General features: G+C 41.3%; 1 protein-coding gene across 1 annotated transcript; it reads right to left on the bottom strand.

Annotated features, from left to right (window-relative positions):
• Positions 1-967: 967 nt before the first annotated feature.
• LOC115815263 (calcium/calmodulin-dependent 3',5'-cyclic nucleotide phosphodiesterase 1B-like) lies at positions 968-12,630 on the bottom strand. The gene is made up of 13 exons (XM_030778220.1): positions 12,517-12,630; positions 12,065-12,247; positions 11,792-11,858; positions 11,378-11,494; positions 10,801-10,941; positions 9,705-9,805; positions 6,800-6,925; positions 5,692-5,793; positions 5,245-5,365; positions 4,918-4,999; positions 4,205-4,322; positions 3,769-3,905; positions 968-1,071 (listed from the first exon to the last, which is right to left on the bottom strand). The coding sequence occupies exons 1-13, from the start codon at positions 12,618-12,620 to the stop codon at positions 968-970; spliced, it is 1,503 nt and encodes a 500-aa protein (XP_030634080.1). The 5' UTR covers positions 12,621-12,630.
• Between the last annotated feature and the right edge of the window lie 7,121 nt (positions 12,631-19,751).

Below are 19,751 nucleotides of genomic sequence, written 5' to 3'. Positions count from 1 at the left end.
TCTCTCTGACCTGACAGTCAGCACATACCTTCGGTTTCAAAAGTGAAATACTGCACCTTCACCGACTCCATCATTCTGTTAAGGTTCATAGACTCATCAGAGGAGCGAATATGACGGACCCTGGCAGATATGGGGATAACAGTGTGCCCACCTCCCTCTCACCAGCTTCTCTCATCACAAAGACACTGCAGCAACACAGATTCCATGTAAAAATTTATTGAAAATATTATACATACATATATATCTGAGTACATAAGAGTATCTACATTACAGCAAGTATTCACTACAAAAAAAAAAAAAGAACATAGCTATTACAAAGCTTGACTGTAAGTCCACTAGAAGCTGGTTAAATAGTGTGTTCAAAAGGAACCCCCTATGGTAGAAAAGGACTAAAAGGCATTCAAAGTACCACATGGCCAGCATGCATACTTTCCTATGGCCTGATAGGATAGTATTGTACAAGCTGCAGACATATTGCTACCTCTAGATGCTGTCTGTGGTTTGGTGAGCTCTTACTGCAGGACTTGAGCTGTTGTGTACACAGACCTCTCTATGTCTGATCTTAACCATGCTGTGTCTCCTTTATAGGGACTTAAAACAGTGGCTCTCATACATGTACATATAACTGACAGTCTACACTGTCTATACCAAATATTGCTTATGCTTAAATGTACATTTACAAATATAACTTAAATATTCCGGTTTAATTATGAATAAAAAATAAAACTGCTTGTGTTTTCAGTAATTTCTAGACGTGGGTAACTGCTTGACACTCCTAACATGTTCAAGAAGTGTTTCAGGTTACAGAACTGTCGAATCGCGGGGAAAACGTTGAGGTTGGTACACTGAAGGAGGGTAGTGATAAATCTTCTGTGCTCTGCCTGGAATGGACAGCATGTTTCACACACGACTCGTTTTACAGGTGGGGACGTTGACCAGATCCCCAGTGCCTCTGTATGAACTCTCACTACTGTGGAGCGTTGTTTACAGAGGAATCCTGGGAGTCGGATTCTGAAAGCTCTTCTTCTTTGCTGTGTGGGGGCTTCTCGTACCGGAACTGATCTGTAGATCCTATACGGTGAAAAACACAGACAGACAAATTCACATAGGGAGAGAAAATAACACAAGCAATCAGGAGGAAATAGCAAAAATGTACACAAACACACACATACGTGTGCTTGTGTGTGTGTGTGTGTGTGTGTGTGTGTCTGTGTGTTAGTTTTGGTGGTCATGGCCACAGGGTGATGTGATGCATCTTGTGCAGTAGCACTGTGGCTAGAAGCAAGGTGCATACGTTGCTTGTTGTTTGCTTGCAACCCTCTTACTTATAGCTCATTGTTGCTATAAGTAACATGTGGTGAGAAGGGATGCAGCCCCCACATGGCAGTGGAGAGTGGCATCTCTCTAACCAAGTCTCCAGAGAGCACTCCAAGAGGCATCACACAGTAACTGAATGTCTCTCTAACACCAAGCTATTCATGAGGGGATCTAGGAGCTGCAGTGGTCCTAAGAAGTGTGATGTGCAGGCCCACAGTGCCTGGAAATACCCTGGTATCAGCTGACCACTGATCTCCTGCCTTGTGGGTAAGTCTGGAGAGACAAAAGCTAGTGAAACACACCCTGAAAGAAAAGCAAGTGCCAGCAGGTGGACTACAAGTGGTCCCCTGGCAGTTTGGAGCTGCAGCAGCCTCCTACAGCAGTGAGGAGGAGGGAATGGTTGTCATGGATTTCTTCCTTGAATACACCTGAATACACCTCCTCAGAATCAAGCACAACCCCTATGCTACTGCAAACAATGCCAGTGCACAGGTACCCTCTGCTGACTTTGCAATGAGTTTGCATCTGGACTTCCTGCATTTCCTGCCAATGGTGTGTTGTGCCAATTGACATGGACAGGGCAGACTGATCTGGAAACCAACAGACAGGCTCCTACGTGGTAGTGACACAAGGCTATTGATTGTCAGCATTCGGGATTTGAGTGGCAGCTGCTGTCAGCAGACTCCTGTGCATCTGAACAGTTCTATTAAGGAGCTACATTATTCAACCCAACTGGGGAGGGGCCTTGTGGAAATTGTGGCTGAGCTGAAGCAATATAACATTGGCATTGCTGCTCTAAGCAAGACTGGAATCTTGAATGAAGGACTACTCAGGGAGCAGGGAAAGCACTCCACTCTTTTCTGGAGGAGTGTGATCCTTCAGAATGGTAACATCTATATGGAGCAGACATTGCAATACAAAAATCCAGCGTGCCTCAGTGTGGAAGAGAAACACTGGAGACATGACCTCATCACACCACAACTGCAAGAAAAGTGACACGAAGAAACAGAAGACCTGTTTATGGGCTTCACAGACCTTTCCGACGCCTTTGACATTGTACACCATGAACTCTAGAATGTACTCTTGCAGAACTGCTGCCCTAAAGAAATTTACCAGCACCTTGACTCAGTCTCATGAGGGGATGATGGCCCAGATGTCTGTTGGTGACCAGGAGTCTACACCTTGAAGCTCACCATTTGAGTCGGTACTGGGGTAAGGGAAGGCTGTGTGCTTGCACCACCTCGATTCAGTGTGTCTCTGTCAATTCTACAGAGGGACATGGAATGACCTTGGCTTTCAGAGATTCAAAGTAACCACAAAGCCAAACTCTGAACGTACTCCAGATCTCAGTTTCCACCAGTGATACCACAGAAGCTCTTTAAGCCATACTTACAGCTGCTGCAAGAGCTTACATCAGAATGGGTCTGTGTGTGCACATTAAGGGCTTCTGACTTCAACGACAAGGGTTCTGCTTCAGTGTTTATCCACCCCTCCATCAGTTCCATCTGCTTTCTCAATCTCAAACAGTACACTGAATGTGGTGTCACACTTCAAGTACCTCAGGGGCATCCTCTCTGAAGTCTGCACTATCGACATTCAAAAACCAGATCAAGTAGGACTCTTCCTCGTTTGGATGGGTGAGAACGAGAGCTTTCAGCAACAATAAGCCTCCACCTCCACACCAAAATAGCAGGCTACCAGGGAGTGTACTTATCCACAATTCTCTATGGATATGAAACAAGGACACCACATAAAAAACTCCAAAAAAAAAAAGAAAAAAGCTTTGAGTGTGTCCCTGAAAGTAACCTGGCATAACAGTGTCTAATATTCACTTAAGCTACACAGGATCAACGGTAGGACCACTGAGGTTACCTTCACACATCATCAACTCTGATGGCCATGTCATCCAGATCACGGATGACCTGTACAACCAGCTAAAACTGGCCGTCGGATCGAAAAGCCGCTAAAGAAATTACTTCAGGAGCACAATTAAAAAAACACGGGACAAACCCTGTCACTTCTGAGCCTTTTGCCATGGATCGTTCTATCTGGTGTAACCATCCCATCATAAACTGCAGCTGGCTGAGGAGAGGTGGGTTTGAGGAGAATTGGGTTGAACATGGCCTGGCAAAATACAAAGAGACATACGACCACAGCTGCTCCTACCCATACAGCCCAGGGTGTTTGTGTGCTCTGCCTGGAGCTGATTGTGCACTTTTCTCATCAGACTTTACAGTCCCCGAAGGACTCATAAAGTGTAGTACTTCAATGGACCGCTTCAAGCTACAATTTACTTTAAGATAAAGCAAGTGTTGGTGTATGCAAGCGTATATGGGGATGTTCATCTTTGGACTGAGGCATATAATCAAGGTCTTCTAGCAGCCATTCTCTGTGCTACAGATTAGAAATCAATGGGAGAAACAAGACAATGCAAGGTCCTAAAATACAAACCATTCGTCTCACTTTCTCTCCATTTGAACTTGTTATCTTCTGTGTGTCGCGTCCAAGTGGACCTGAAGCTGACTAGCTCGGCGGTAATGTGGGCTAAACTCCACTGCAGTCCTCTGGAGCTCTCCTTCCACAGAGAACTGAAGAACGCATGAGAAGAACATGAATCATGAGAGATTTAAACACAGCTCATTCTTCCGTCTCTAATTGATCTGTTTCAGACCACCTCAGCAAATCAAAGAACTCTGTAATTGCCATGTAATCCAGGCCTTTGCGTTTCCGGAGGCTCTGTCGAATTGCCCAATCAATAAACTAATCTAGCTGTTAAGTTTTTTTTTTTAAATGCACGTTGTCTTTTTACATTTATTTGTCACCGTGCTCAAACTTGTGTTTTAGGAAGCATGTAGCTGTCAGGTGAGGAGGTCGTGTCAGGAGGTACCTGTGTCGGTTGCATGGATCTGGGGGTTCAGGGTTCTCTTGGACCAGAGGGATGACAATCTTCTCCGCCATGTCCGTTAATAACGAGAACGTAGGGTCCACAATGAAATCAATAAAGCCTGTATGTTTGCCATAATGAGACTTTTATTAGAGTAATGTGTCAGCTAAAAACGGTATGTCCTTTCTCACAAGCAATGGGGATCCAAGAAAACCTGACATGCTTCGTCAGTAAATGTCATTACAGACAAACACATCGTCTGAAATAGGATTAGTTCCAAATATATATACAGTATTAAATCCACAGACATATTACCACAAGAGGAAAAAGGGAACAGGACTGTCCATAGATGTGCTTTCAATGTGATTATTATGTTTCATACAGAGCCCCAAATATAGCTTGGAAAATGGCAGTGTGTTATTTTTGGAAAGCTGCTTTCGAAACACTGATTTGGCTCTCAATCAAATCAGTGTTAAAAGATGTTTGATTTGGTGGCTGGCCATTTCAGGAAGTGAGTAAGATTTCTCATCGCATTGCACCACATCTCAGTTTTTCCCTCTCGAATGCTCTTAAGAGTGTCGTAACCTTGACCCATTCATTGCCATTTTATTCTGACAATAGGCTGAGAGAAACATCCTGGAGTTTCTTTAGATAAAATAAACCTAATGACACATCGCACTTTAAAAAGCAAATTCTTGCATTAGCAGAGGTCTCACCTATTTGGGACTGAGCTATTAAGGTGCTGCTACGGTCACAGAGGGGTGAGAAGGGAAGGCCCAGTTCTGCCTCCTTATCTCCCTGGTACAGAAAAGAGACACATTTCACAACGGAGTCCCTATCATATTTGCACAGTGGTCTATCAGAAAATAACCTGTAAATGGAATTCCTTTTTGAACAGGGAAAATGTTTCTCAGTGGTCAATTTTCAGTGCCCATGCACACTGATAAGACAGTTATATGTAACGTGTTGATCGAGCTTTCACAGTCAGTTAAAAGGTAAGAGAACAGGTGAGCTCAGCTGACCTAGCCACTGCCACAGCTCACCTGTCTGAAGAACTCTTCCATCAGAGCTTTGGTCCAGCGTGAGTGCAAAGCCCAGGGCTTGGTGGGATGGCTGATATCAGCAGAGTGTAATAGGAGGGACAGAGCTTTGGGTTTGTCAATCCTGTGGACAAAACACAAACATACACACACACACAAACACACACACACACACACACACACACACACAGACATACATACACAGACATACATACACACACATACGTACACACACATACGTACACACACATACGTACACACACACACACACACACAGACACACACACACACACATACATACACACACATGAAAGAGAGCTGAAAAATAGCCTTTAACACATTCTAATCGACAGTTAGGGAATTCTAAACAGTGTGAGAATTGTGGTGGTGGTATTAGTCACAGCAAACAAATACAGAAGAAGAAGAAGAAGAAGAAACTGAAAATATTACTGCTCGTGTTGCTGCAGGCAGGTCCTCATTGCTTTAACCTGAAGCAAGTGAGATGACATATCTGTACCCAGGACCATCTCTATAACCAGAGAACGCAGCTCTCTGTCAACAACACACAAACCAGAGTACAAACATTACACTGCATACTCACACTCCAGCTTCCCCAGTGAGCTCTGCCCTCCACCCCTCCCTGTGCTCTATCCCCATGGTAACACTGTGTTAGAGAAGCCTTTACAACACATGGAGATTCCAATATGCATCACACAACCCAAGTTCCCTTCCAACCTTAAAATGATATTGATGCACTTGACTGGCTGAGGCCCCTGATGCTGCGCTCAGATTGGTCAGGATTTTTCTTTTCAGTGAGTTTCATATTGGACGCATACGTCAAGCGCATCTGACTTAACAAAGTCGTTACAGAGCTCTACGCTTCCTGAGCCCACAGTCATCTCTAACTATGACTGCGGCAGTGGACAGGCCATAGAATAGGGTACTACAACAACACAGAAAACCAGGACTGTCAGACTGCCAGTGCTGAAGCTGCTCAGTAAACATGTTTATTTACGACTGGAACACAGGATAGGCACCAATCTGCTCACGATTAAAAAAAAAGGATGCTAAACTAAATAACTAATGGAAACATTACAATGAAACAGGAACCTTTCCCATTCAGGCCTTATTCAAACAAACCAAGATCACTGGTTTGGATTCTTTCCTGTCATTGATTTATTTAAATGAAATGTGAAAAACAGATTTTGACATTTCAGACAGTTCCTTTTTGAAGAACAGTGTGACAAGACTAGGATAATTTGCTCACCAGAACATAGGCCTAAGTACCTTATTCATCAAGACAAAAAAAAAAAAAAATAGAAAAAGAATGCAAAACTAACAAGGGCTGCAGGAAGACTAATGGGCAAACATTATAATATCAGAGCAAAATTTGACCTCAAACAATAAATAACTTGATTTCTCCTTAATAGCAGGGCCTCTGAGCTAATGAACACCAATTTGCGTGGCGCCTCAAAAAAAAAAAAAAAAAAAAAAAGTCATGCTGTGTAATGTGGGAGGGTGTAATGGCTAAAAAGAAAAACAACACCGCGTTTCTTACAGCCATTCAGCTCGTGTCAGGTTGGTGAAGATGTTCATCTGTTCGTCCTGGAGCAGGCGGAACGTGGCGCTGAGGTGATGGCTCTCCTGTACCGCACGGTCGTTATAGATCAGAGCAAGTTCAGACCTGTCACAGTGATAGAGGGCAGACTATAAACAATACGCATGCCCCCCCCCCCCCCACCTCCCCCCGCCCACCACACCCCCCCTTCTTCTTCAGTTTAAAGGTCCATTAGACTTCTGCCTGTCCAGATTCTGTATACTAAACAAAAGGTGAAGCAGCTGACTGTCTTGGAAATTGAGCAATTTGATACAAGTATTGTATGTCAAGCCATATTGATGTCAAAACAGTACATGCAAATATGAACAAACTATTAAATGAATGAATTTGTGCATGTGTTATTGTGTGTGTGTGTGTGTGTGTGTATGTGTCCTTGCATGTTTTATTGTGGTACAGTTAGTTAGGATATATTAGTTGAGCTATTATAAAAATAAAGGGTTAAAAAAGAGATATTGGTTTGAGTAAAGTATATAGTTATATTCTCGTATTTCTGAGTGAATATGGCAATAAGCCAAACAAAATAAGTAATTCAGAAATGGAACCATTTTCTGATTAAATCAATAAATTCCATGTGCTAGAGTAATGGCCTCATACTGTATCTCCATCTTTAATAGTTATGGAAAATTAGGCATGCCACAACACACATAATTATAGCTGTAAAGTATATCTTAAGACATTTGCCTCAGGAATAGGGTTCACAACTATTTTATCCAGAGAAACACTTAAATGCCACACAAAGTGCAACGTATATACACATGCACATACATCTGCACACACACATGGCTCCACACACACGGACATGCATGTGCACACACACACATACACGTACACACCTATTGATAAATATAATAATTGAAAAATGGAAAAGATGATAGGTATCTCTGTGCAGTAAACTGGTTGACAACAAGTGATGGCCCAGCCAGTCTCAAATACATTCCGTAGTGATCTACACCTACGGATGTTTAGCTATGGATTTTTACGAAAGATATCTATGAGATGATTACAGACCCATCCCAGTAAAAGATTCTCACACTCTGACCAAACACATGTTTCAGTGCTGTACAGCAATAAATAAAAAATAAATACATACATACATACATACACATATATATATATACATACATATGCACATACATACATACCCTCCTGTTGAGGCCTAATTCAAATAAAACAGGACCAATAAGATACATTCTTCTCCTCCACTGATTTATTTACGTGAATTGTGGAACGCAGATTTGATTTTCATTTTCTTTTGAAATACTGAAGTTCTTTTGGAAGACCAGAGTGACTAGTGAGGGAGTTCTCAACATCATTATCAAAGCCTAGTTTTACAAGAGTGAAGAGAGTCTCAGCAAAAACAGGCAGCTCTTTTTGACTTCCTGAAATTTGCAGTTTGCCTTTGTTCATGAATGTTTCAAGAGCCTGGTGATGACACAAACACTTTCCAGTGGATGTGGCGTGTATGGTGTGTGTGTGTGTGTGTGTTCCACAGAGCAAAGCCCGTGTTTTTGGGGGTTCTGTGAGAGAGGCATTAGTGTACGCTCTCACCTTGAGCTCTCCACCGAGGGCCGACTGCTCTGTTTTTGTTCCTAAAATAAAAAACAGTGAAATGGTGCCAAGGCACCCGCGCACTGTAGTGCCTGTGTGTGGAAAAATATCGCGCTAAAAATACTAGACATCTCAAAGAGCCATGTTTGCTCTAGCTGCAGCTAGCTTTTTTCCTCATTTTTTCTGCTTCCATGCTTCACTCTATTTCTCTCTCTCCTCTTTCTCTTTCTCCCTCCAAAAAATGATATCAGAATTATGGTTTTGTTGGTTGGGGATGCTATGAAGAACTTGGGTACAAACATTGTAGAAACATGTGGGGTAACTGTGGTTTTGCTGAAGTGAAAAATGAAGATATATACTTAAATAGATACTGCATCCAATTATCAAAATCACGCTATTTTTTTTCACATACTTTCAACAGACACAACTATAAAGAGCATAGCCATATCCTGAAGATATTTTCATCTGTATCTGCCAGTAACAGCAAAGTCTAACTGAGGGAGTATTGTGTTTAGACGTTATAACATTAGATTATTCCATTTGTTAGAGGAATGTTGTTTTTTTTCTGATACTGAATCAGATGTCCAGTTATTGGCTTATGATGGACAGTTATTGTTCATCATCCTTCCTTTCTGCTTTCAAAACATCTCGAAAGTTGGAAATTCTAACCAAAACAAATCATATTTAAAGCAGGAAATTCAGTTGTTAATATGGAACGAAATACAACTGAATAAACTTACACCATACACCACACCAGAGGAGATTTTTGTTTATTTGTTTTGTTTTTAGTATTGTGTTAAGCTGTGAAACCGACGTCATCTGAAGACACCAGGCCAACGAAACTCTTATGAAAATATTTCAAAAATGCAGAAATGTTCTTCGAAACTATTTTATCTGGGTTGTAGCGTAAGTATGTGAAAAATCATGTCAAACTGAACCTTTGGAGTATCTCTGTCTGAGGTCTGATTGTGATCGCGTAGTCATATCAAACTGAGAATGTTCTGGAACTAAAACAACAGGCTTAAAACCTTCAGTCATAAGCAAATCTCTCCTTATGTACAGCCCTGTGTCATACAGATGGATTCTAAGTATTGCCTAGTCACTAGGATAAAATACATGAGTGCTGATTAGTACAATAAAATGACATTATGCTGTTTTTTTTTAGCTGTGCTTCCTTTGTTTGGAACAGGGTTCTTTTACCACCTAACAGTTTATGAAAGTCCTACCTGTATGAAAACCAGGTGACAGCGCTGTGTGTGTGTGTGTGTGTGTGTATGTGTGTGTTTGTCTTACATACCTGGAATGGATGTGGAAGTTGTTGGTGGTTCCTGTGTGTTCATAATCATGGATGGCGGCAGCAAACAAAGAGGCCAGGACCTCCAGCTCTGTGAGCCAATGCTGCGCACACACACATACACACGCACACACAAACACACACACACACACAAATACATGTGCACACACACACAAATACAGCGAGCGAGAGAGAGAGAGAGAGAGAGAGAGAGAGAGAGAGACAAAGGAGCTGAAAAAATATCCATCCATGGAAAAATAACAATAACTGTAATCATAACAATGACAGATGAATTACAGACGGGACTCCTAGAGACAAACACCCAACCAACCAAACGTGGTCAGCATACTGCAGTAAAGCAATAATGGTCAATCTTGGGTTTCAGAGAATTCAGAGAATCAGTCTCCAAAGGCACAGTGGGAAGTCAAGAAAAACGCAGAGGCAGTGAAACATAAGATACATCTTATTACTGCAACATTAAAAATATAAAGTTTTATACTGAGGAAAATTAAAAGGGTGAACGTGCCTTCAGTGCATTTCAGAATTACACAATTGGTTTAATTTAGCAATTTTAGCTCATTTAGATGTTAATCTCTATGTTTGACTTGAAACGAGCAATTTTGTTACCATCCCCGTCAGACTGAATCTTTGTCCACATTTACTGAGTGAGAAAAGATTAAATTTGAAGTAATTAGCCTGGCGCCATGGAGACAAATTGAATCACTTATTTCAGAAAAGTCTCAAACAGACATGAAAAATATGTATATATAGGTTAGAAGAGAGCCAAAATTCGCCATTATTATTAAGTTTGACACTTTTTTGTAAGATGCCACCAGTGTTTCCATTTTACATCATTTAAAACAGGATGTTTGACCTTGAAAACATAAACTTTCACCATCTTCACAATTTCTGAGTGGCTCGCAAAGTCTCAGGAGGCTATATCAAAACACAGTGAAAATCTTAACTGCCTTAACTTCATATCTTTGTGCTCACAATAGTCTGTGTTTTGTCTACTCTGATTTCTAGCTGATTTCACTTTCCAAAGCTCTTTTCTTTACCAGATACATTTGTACTGAGTGAACGTGGAGGGGAGAAATACCACAAGGCCGGTGCGTAGGAGGAGACAGTGCACTGTCTGTGTGACGTCTGCAGCATGTGTGTGACAGTGATACGGGTTGTTGTGCTTGCCATAGCCTTCCTCCAGCGCACACAGGAAGGACATCAAACAGGAGATGGGCACCTGCAGCAAAAAAAAAAAAAAAGTGGAGCAGACATACAGGCCACCGTCAACAGCAGAGGAAAGGAAATGTACAAATAGTATGCTGAGTTGGGTGTTGTAAGGTTGTTACTGTATTGTCTTAAAAAAATATATGAATCCTTCTATTTTGTTGTTACAGTTGTTAATCCAGTTCACAGTTGTTAATCCAGTTCATCCAGTTAACCAGAACCAGTGAGTTTACTGAAAGTTTACCAAGGTGCAACAGGGGGAAAGTGTTGTCTTATCCCCTTGTCTACCATGCACTAAGGCCATATTTTAAAAGGGTATGTGTGTATGTGTGTGAGCAGAGAGAGTGAGTGGGAAAAGGGTATGTGCGCTGCATGTGTGTGTGTGTGTGTGTATGCACGCATACTTCTGTGTGTGTGGAACAGAAAGTAAATAGGGGTATGAAACAGACCTTAAAGCGACTGTTGAGTTCATATCTGATAATCAGCTCGATGAACAGTGTTTTTAAGGCGTGTCCTGATGTGGCTATGTCCAAAGCAAACACGTCAAAGTTCCATCTGTCCACATCCTAATGAAAGAACAAAAGGTGAATTCATTTACTTCTATTTTCAGTCAAATACCCCTCAAAGTCAAAATAATCTAAAATAAAATAATCTAAGATGTAGCGGAATAAATATGAATCAAAATTTTATAAAACATACATTAGTGAAATGATCATTATCACATTAAAAACTCATCCCTGGTTTTAAATAGAAAACAATTACAAAATAGTACTGTTTTCTCTCATTCTTTCTTTTCAGGTAATTGCTGTGAGTAAGGACTGTGTATACAAAACAGTTGATCAACTTTTTATCCAAAGTCTTACCCTTAGACAGTGTACCACCTCGGCAGGCTGATCTGGCATGGATGCAGTGTATGCTTTCCGAAACATCCTGGGACAAAATCAAGAGTTTTAAAAAATCATGAGCACATTTCTCAATTAAAACACCAGATTTTGTATCACTGATGGGGGTTTTTCTTTCATCATAAATATACGTCTTTTCTTTTAACACAGTTGTGTCCGTTGTGTCGTTTCACATTCATCAGACGTGCAGGGCTAGTGCAAAGATTCAGAACCAGGTGAATGAGTGCTCCAAACCTCTCAACAAATATTCCCGCCTGCACCGCGTGGACGATGCTGCGGAATTTGGGTTTCTCGTCAGACCGGCGGCTGTTCCTGCGAGCCTTCTGGGTAAAGGTGGACGCCAGCCAGTCACGCACCTCTGTGGGCACACCGTCCGACCTGAGGTGCTGAAGATCGTCCTCGGTTTCCAGAGATTGCCTGTAATAAGGTAAATGGAGCCTGTGTGATTTATTTGAGGTGAACTCAAAGCATTTCTTTTTTGTATTTAAGCAGGACAAAATGGTTGTTCGTTTGCAAGCCTGACTGTTAGCGCAAACACTCGTAACTGTAAATCGACGCTAAAAACGGCAAGTATTTAAACGCCAAAAAATCTTTCTTTATGCTGTTATCTGAATACTGTTCTTGTCAGAATAACGTTTGAAGACACTGCATTCTGATGACTGAACACTTTAACTCAAATAATTCACCTTGTTCCTTCAATATAAACGGCCTCCAGCAACGATGCTGTGTAGTCCAGGTTCTTTTTGAGCTCCTCGAAGTCCACATCGTTATCCTCAAGCTGCCTGACCATGGACTTTAGCCTGGGTCAGAGGGAATAAGTGAATAGCAAACACGATCAGTTAACATCTTAAAGTGACGGCAAAATGGTTCTAACTGTTCCTCTCTGTTGCAGTGCTAGCCAATGTTAACCGCCAATGTTAACCAGATCAGTATAACCACACGTTTTTAGACTTCTGCTCGGTGTATGTGTGTGTGTGTGAGAGAGAGAGAGAGAGAGAGAGAGAGAGAGCACACGTACGTGTGTGCTTGTGTGTGTGTGTGTCTGTTTTTGGTTTTACAGCATTTGTTAGGAAAAACAGTTAAAGTATAAAAACGACCATGTAGGGACCATTTAAACATTAGGCCAAAGCAGTAAACATATTGTAACATTTTTTTGTTGTCATCAGGTGTGGAGGAAACACACTGCTCCAAGTGCAGATATAACTCAGCTCTAGAGCAAAACTAGTTCCCTTTTCTGAGGGTAAAAAAGAATCGTTTCCGAACAGAGATGAACAGAGGTTTGAGTATGTTTACTCCATAGAGAGCGAGAGAAAGAGAGAGCCTATTTGATTGTCTTAAGAGAGACAATGTGCTAGGACAACTGAAGGGTTTGACATTAAAACTTGGTAACACGTGGTTCTCATTCCTTTGTGTTGATTGTGTACGTGTATGTGTGTTTGTGTCCATGTGTTCGTGCGTCTGTGTGTAGGCGTGTGTGTTAGTATAAATGACAGTGTGATACATAAATGAGACATTTTTCCTCTTATGTATCTTAAATACCTATGAAATGTCAAAAAAAGGCCAGATGTTTTACAGCAGGCTTTTCAGAAATGCGCTGCCCTTGTAAGGTTTATCACTGTTTTTTTGGTAGTGGGGTACGAAACCAGTTACCTGAAGTTTGTTATTGTGTTTGGGCCCATTCTCTTGATCTTAACAAACCTAGTCACAGTATGTTTTCATTACTAAATGTCTCCAGTAATGTCTACAGTTCGGTCTGCGGGTTCCCTCACATTATTCAACCTTCTCACGTAAACATTTCACGTGAAACTGAAAACTCTTCAGCAGTTCACCCATATTTTTTAGAAAAAGCTCTCGAGCTGATGATGCTTTGGCAACAGGTTGAAGCCATTTACCGCCATAGACAGATAGGGTTATCCGTAGTTCAGCCACAGTCGGGAGAGCAGCGATTCGGAAGCCATTAATTCTAAATACCATGCTGCCAGAGCGTGGCAAGTAATGAAGATACGTCATTAATGTCAAATTTACCATAACGAGCAACAACTTCCTATCATTAGGTTATGCCCTTATGGGTTGCTTTGCTATGTTGCCTATAACCATGTTGCCATGGAAACAATGGTGTTTTTTTGGGGGGGGGGGCGCTAGGGTTTGGATTGAGAAGCCCTTATTGCGTTCAAACATTTTGTCTTGGTTATTTTTAGGATTCCCCAGTGAGAAAAGCTTTGTCGTCTCCATGAATGAGGAAAATCTTGCCACCTATGTCCGAACTAAAACAGGTCACAGCAGGTTGACATGCAGGCTCATCAGTGGATTGCCGCTAATAAACCCACGAGTCACACAAGGTGTATTCACGTAAACAAACGTAAAACAGTCTGCTTTCCAGGTAGTTCAGAAAGGAGGAAACTGACATGCTGGTAAGTTCTTTTATCTGCTGAGGACGGTGGCTAGGGGCAGGAAATTGCTAGCCACTCTCAGCCCTATCGACGGTTTTCACCACACAAAAGTTATGACGCAACATCAGGGTGTGCATATCTGAGTGCATGTGCTTGAAATTGAACACACGCACATATATGATATTAAAATAATCAGAATATAAGAAGAGATTCTTAAATGTGACTCTGGTCAGTTTCCTACTTCTTTATTGTTTTAAGTCAAAATATATGTATATAATAGTCACTGTAAGCACGATGGACAATGCCAGATCTCAGTATATGTTTGAGTTGATGTTGCTGATGGTTCATGACGATACTAACATCTGGTAACATATGTCAGATGTTCTTCATAATCTCTCATCATATAAAAATGATTCATTTCTCTGTCTGAAAGTCAGGATAAAATTTAGTTTGATTTCAGTGCATGAGGTTCCAGGATACGTCATAACACGACAGACTGAATCAATTTGTAAGCAGTTGGGAAAAACAGACTTTTGAAAGAAAAATCTGGAGGTACATTGAAGCACACTTGTGGTGCATAAGTGTAACTTTGTTTTTTGGGGCTTTTTTTTTGTTTTGTTTTTTTTTTTTTAAAGTCATGTTTCTCCAAACAGCTGTGGTGAGAGTCGAAGACAGTCATGTTTGGCTCCACACAGTCAACAGATTAGTAATCTCCACAGTTCAGCAGAGCCCAGAACGCAAGTTAAGAACAAGCTAAACGCGGTGGACTCTCTCTCTCTCCCTCTCTCAGAGAAAGGGCTCGCCGCTTTTCAAGTGTCTGTCACTCTGGCACAGGATTTGAGTCACAGGAATAGCATGTGCCGGAATGCTGCTGGCACAAAGCTGGGCTTTTCAATTCGGACGTGCTTGTTTTGCTTTGAGAGATGTTTTGGTGGAGGAAATTATAAAAAGAAATGGGGCAGTGGAGCTTTTCTGGTTCCTAACCGTTTCTACTGCTTACGCATCAGCATATTTGTATATGTTAGTGCACTATCGCCATGGTCTAGGTATGAATTTCTACAAGATTCATCTTAAAGTTCAAACATTTCCTGACAAGTGGTTGTTCAAATGAATTGTTCTCAAATCGTAACATTCTATATTCAACTTATAGCGGCATTGTGTTGATGAAGTAAAGTTTTCAAAAGTGATTTTACATATAGAAAAAAACAAAACAAAACAAAATTTATAGCAAACAAAGTGGCACGCTCTCAAAGATTAAGTACTGTATTGCTACGCAACATGGACTCATCCATCTACACGATTAATCATGACATTACCACGTCATGAATTTTAACATGCCTGTCAACAGCTTGCTGTGTATGGGACCACTGACTCTCGAACAACACCAGTGAGTCTAAGGACTTACAGCACACGTGCTGTATATAGTAAAAAGTGTTTCATTTGAAGTTGAGTGCTGATATAGTCTGCCTCACTTGAAAAACCAGAAAAATAAGAAAAATTTAGTCACTGAAGCAAAGTCAACTGTTCAGCAAACCTCATCATTCATGAGTTTGAAGAACACAATAGGGCAAAAATCCCTAACCAAACAACTGCTCAAGATGCCAAAGGAGAATGAAAGCTGATTTTTCCACAAGTTGCAGAAAACTCGTCCAAAATTCAAGCAAGTAACAACAACAAAAAAGAGAAACATTTGTGATATTCATCACAGACTCTCTTGAACTCTTCTGCCGAAATTGAAGTTGTACCCTTACCTAGAGATGGGAGTTTGCAGGTGCTTCTTTCGAACTCTTACTAGTTCAGCCATCCGAGCTAGAGATGAGGAGTCTGTCTACCCTTCACCAAACACAGCAAGACAACAACAGCACCCACAGAGAGATGAAAGAAAGAAAGAACTCACGCAACACAAAGAACACAGAGAAGAGCAGACCTGGGTGAGGATGAGAGAGAGAGAGAGAGAATGTAAGAGAAGGAGCATGAGAGAGAGAGATAGAGAGCCCCAGGAGAGAAAAAGAGTAGAAGGAGAGAGCTCTCTGAGTTTGCCAAAAGTTTCTCTGTCCTTAGACACACTTCTTGTTAAGAGCCACCACCCACTTTTAGGAGGAGATTCTCTGAGCTCTGATTGGTTGGGTTAAAGTGTGTCAGTATACACTGTGGAGAGAGGGTAGGTGTATGTGTATGCGTATGCATGTGTGTGTGTGTGTGGGCTTCTGTGTATGTGTCTGAGTCAGAGATTGGCTGTTGATTACGATGCGTTCAAGCTGCATGTCACACCAGAGATAAAATTCTACTCAGCAATGCAGCACTGAGAGAGCAAACCAAAATAAACAAAGCCAGGCGATGGCAAAGGTTACACACAACTCTCCTCAAGGTGAAGTGACTCTTAGATCAGGTAAGGATATTAACCAGATCCATCTGTGAACACTCATTTAAACGTCAAGAAACTCTCACTCAGAACTTCTGGTTTTACAAACAGGAAGCAGTGAGCAGTCATTCTTATTTATGATTGTATTTTATACAAAAATGTTCCTTTTTAATAAAAAAAAAATACCCCAGAAAACTTTGTGTGCAGTTTGTACACCATGTAATGTAGAATAACACATTAACAGGCTGCTGTGATATCCATATGTATGTGTCGTGTATTTTGACGTTATTAACGCTCTTTTTATAGCGACGTGTCTGAGAGAGCGAGAGAGAGAGTGAGCGAGTGTTCTAGCTGTACTGCGTGGGAACTGGTGGGGTGAGTCCCATGCCACCTCCCCCCCCCACCGCCACCCCCGTCCGTCTGAGTGAGGGTGAGTTGGCCAGGTCATGCTGTATCCCAGACTCCCATGCTCTCTGACATAACTCACAGATCACCACACGAACGTCGCCTCTCGAACCGACTGGCCAAAAGACAGTCGCAGACATTTCCAAAACGACCAAATGACTCAAAACACTGAAACACGATCCGTAGAAAAGACATTTGGAAAAAGATGTGAAAGAGAGCGTGTCGTGTGATCGAGCTGGCTGAGCGTGATAGCCTTATGTGCACTGAAAAGCTTGTTGTTTTTTTGTTTTTGGTCTGTTAAAAGTGTTCTTTAAAGCCAGGATTTCTGTTTGTTGACATTTGGTAAGCCCTCTGAACTCTACGTGTTTTCACTAATGCTCACCATGCACAATGTAATAAGACACTGTTGATGACGGGATAATTTCCACCCAATCCCCACCCTACTCTTCCCTTGTCAAACACAGGGCACTTGAGCTTTTTCAGTGTAGTCTCTGACCTCAGTACATCCATTATTTACTGCATGTTTCCTTTTCCCCTACAGATTTGACCCATGGCTGTGTAAGCGCCAAGTTTTTTACTCGAGCCAAAAGATGGACATCATTAACATTTAATATTTGATGTCAATCAGACAAGTTACTTCAATAATTAATTATTTGAGCTTAACCATATTCGTTATTGTGTTAAGTTAATTAAGGAAAACCCATGTTCGAAAAACGCACTTGGTGTATCTCTGCTTCTTAGAAATGAGACCCAAAAACAGCATTTGTTGCTATTCATACTTAGACCACTACATCATTTTCAACATCAAATCAACACACTCACAGCTGAATGAATGTTTTAGCCAGCAACTCTCACAACATCTTAAAAAAACAAAGAAAGAAAAGAAAAAAGTACTATCTAATTCAAAACGGCAGTCCTTATCGGCGAAATTACAGCCCTTTAACAAATGCATCTCAGCTAGTCAGCATCTCACATCCAGCCACATCCACTGTGTAAATAATCAATTCTACACTTCATTCAGAACCTCGGTTTGTATTCCTGTTTTGTAAGCATGAGCTGTCGTATGGCTTCAGCTAACTGGTTCAAAATGCCTGACCAGAAACTCTGGTGCCAGTCTCCCTGTTGCCTGTTCCCTTTTCTCACTGTTAATACTGAGTGTCAGCGCTGACAGGGCGTAGATCAGAGATATATTAGTGCAGCTCTTACAGTGTGATGGAGGGTTTCCAGGAATCCAAGCTGTTGACAGAGTTCTTCTCTCTGGTGTGGCTGGCCATCATGGTGGGCACGCTCTCTCTCTCTCTCTCTCTCTTTGCCTCACCTCTGCTTCGCCTCATCACCCCTGCTCTCACCTTTTATTTTCCATCCTCCGTCAGCATCCTGGCCCCGGGGAGGAAACTCTAACAATCGCCCAGGACAAATGGGACAGAAAATGCTTCTTTACTGCTCCTTGACAGATGAATACTTGACAAAACAGAGAGATACACAGGAAGAGATGGAAAGAAAGCTACTCTGTACTCTTTTAAGATACACTGTTGGGTTATGATTCATAAAGCTTATTCATTAATTAGTATTTCCACCTTGGTCCCATGAGAAATGAGACTATTTGGAATTGGTACTTCAGTTCAATGAAATGCCACAAATTGCTGTTGCCTGAATAATTTGTTTAGGGCTGTGTGTATTTGTGTTTTGCCAGCTGTCTGTAGAAACCTCTACCCTGTTTCTCTTGTTCTCTTTGAAAACCACATGCAAGTATCCACCCACGCAGACAATCACATTGCTACAAGACTTCTCGCCCTGTATTTTCACGCACAATGAAATTTAGCTACCATTTTTTTTAATCTAATCAGACAAATTCAAGAAAAAGGCAGGTCATGTAGAGGCTTTCTGAAAAGACAAGTCTGCCTGATGACCCTGTGGACACACAGATGTGTGTTGTTGTTTTGATTGAGAAAAACGTCTTTGAGAATCTCTCGTATAAATATTTTTTTGTAACCCCTTATGTAATGTTTTTATGAACACCACTAAATGCTGATTTCATCATCTGTAAGTAGACATAAAGCACCCCATTGTTTGGGTGCTTGCTGACAGTGTCATGTGGAGCTTAAGAGGGTAAAATGACAGGGGAGTGAAAAGTAGGAAAAACATTGATGTCCCTGAGATGTGAATTAGAGAGTCCTAATCGAACCTGTTTTCTCTCTCTGTTTTTCTTTCTGTTCGTCTCTCTGTATGTATGTGTGTGTGTGTGTGTGTGTGCGCGTCTGTGTGTATTTGTTTGTCCTGCTCTCATGTTGCTGTATCTGGGGAACAGACCTTTTTTTTTAGCTTGCTGGTTCAGACAGGAAGAGTGTGTACTCCCACTGAGCATACTCACACACACACACACACACACACACACACACACACAGACGTCAAACCCACATTTCCCCAGCATGACAACTGGTGTGAGGACAGGGTATGAATCTGCAGACAGATGTGAGCAGTGCAGTGGGAATTTGTTGGTATAAAGCAAAGAAATAAGCACATTTCATTTTCACACATCACATCTCAGTTTTATTCAGGAAAAATTATGAGAATATGTCATTAAAACTATTACAAGGTCTATATTTTATGAATACTATGACTCTAATGTGAATGACATTTATAAATGATTTACAGCTACGATTAAATTTATTCATTATGACAGTCACAATTATAGATAGTAGTACATAATTAAAATCATCCTTGTCCTTTGCTGTTCTGTTGGGAAAGACTGTAACTTCTTCCA

This window comes from Chanos chanos, chromosome 6 (assembly GCF_902362185.1).
Source record: "Chanos chanos chromosome 6, fChaCha1.1, whole genome shotgun sequence".
In the NCBI taxonomy this organism is placed as follows: Eukaryota; Metazoa; Chordata; class Actinopteri; order Gonorynchiformes; family Chanidae; genus Chanos; species Chanos chanos.
This window is presented reverse-complemented; position numbering and strand designations above follow the sequence as displayed.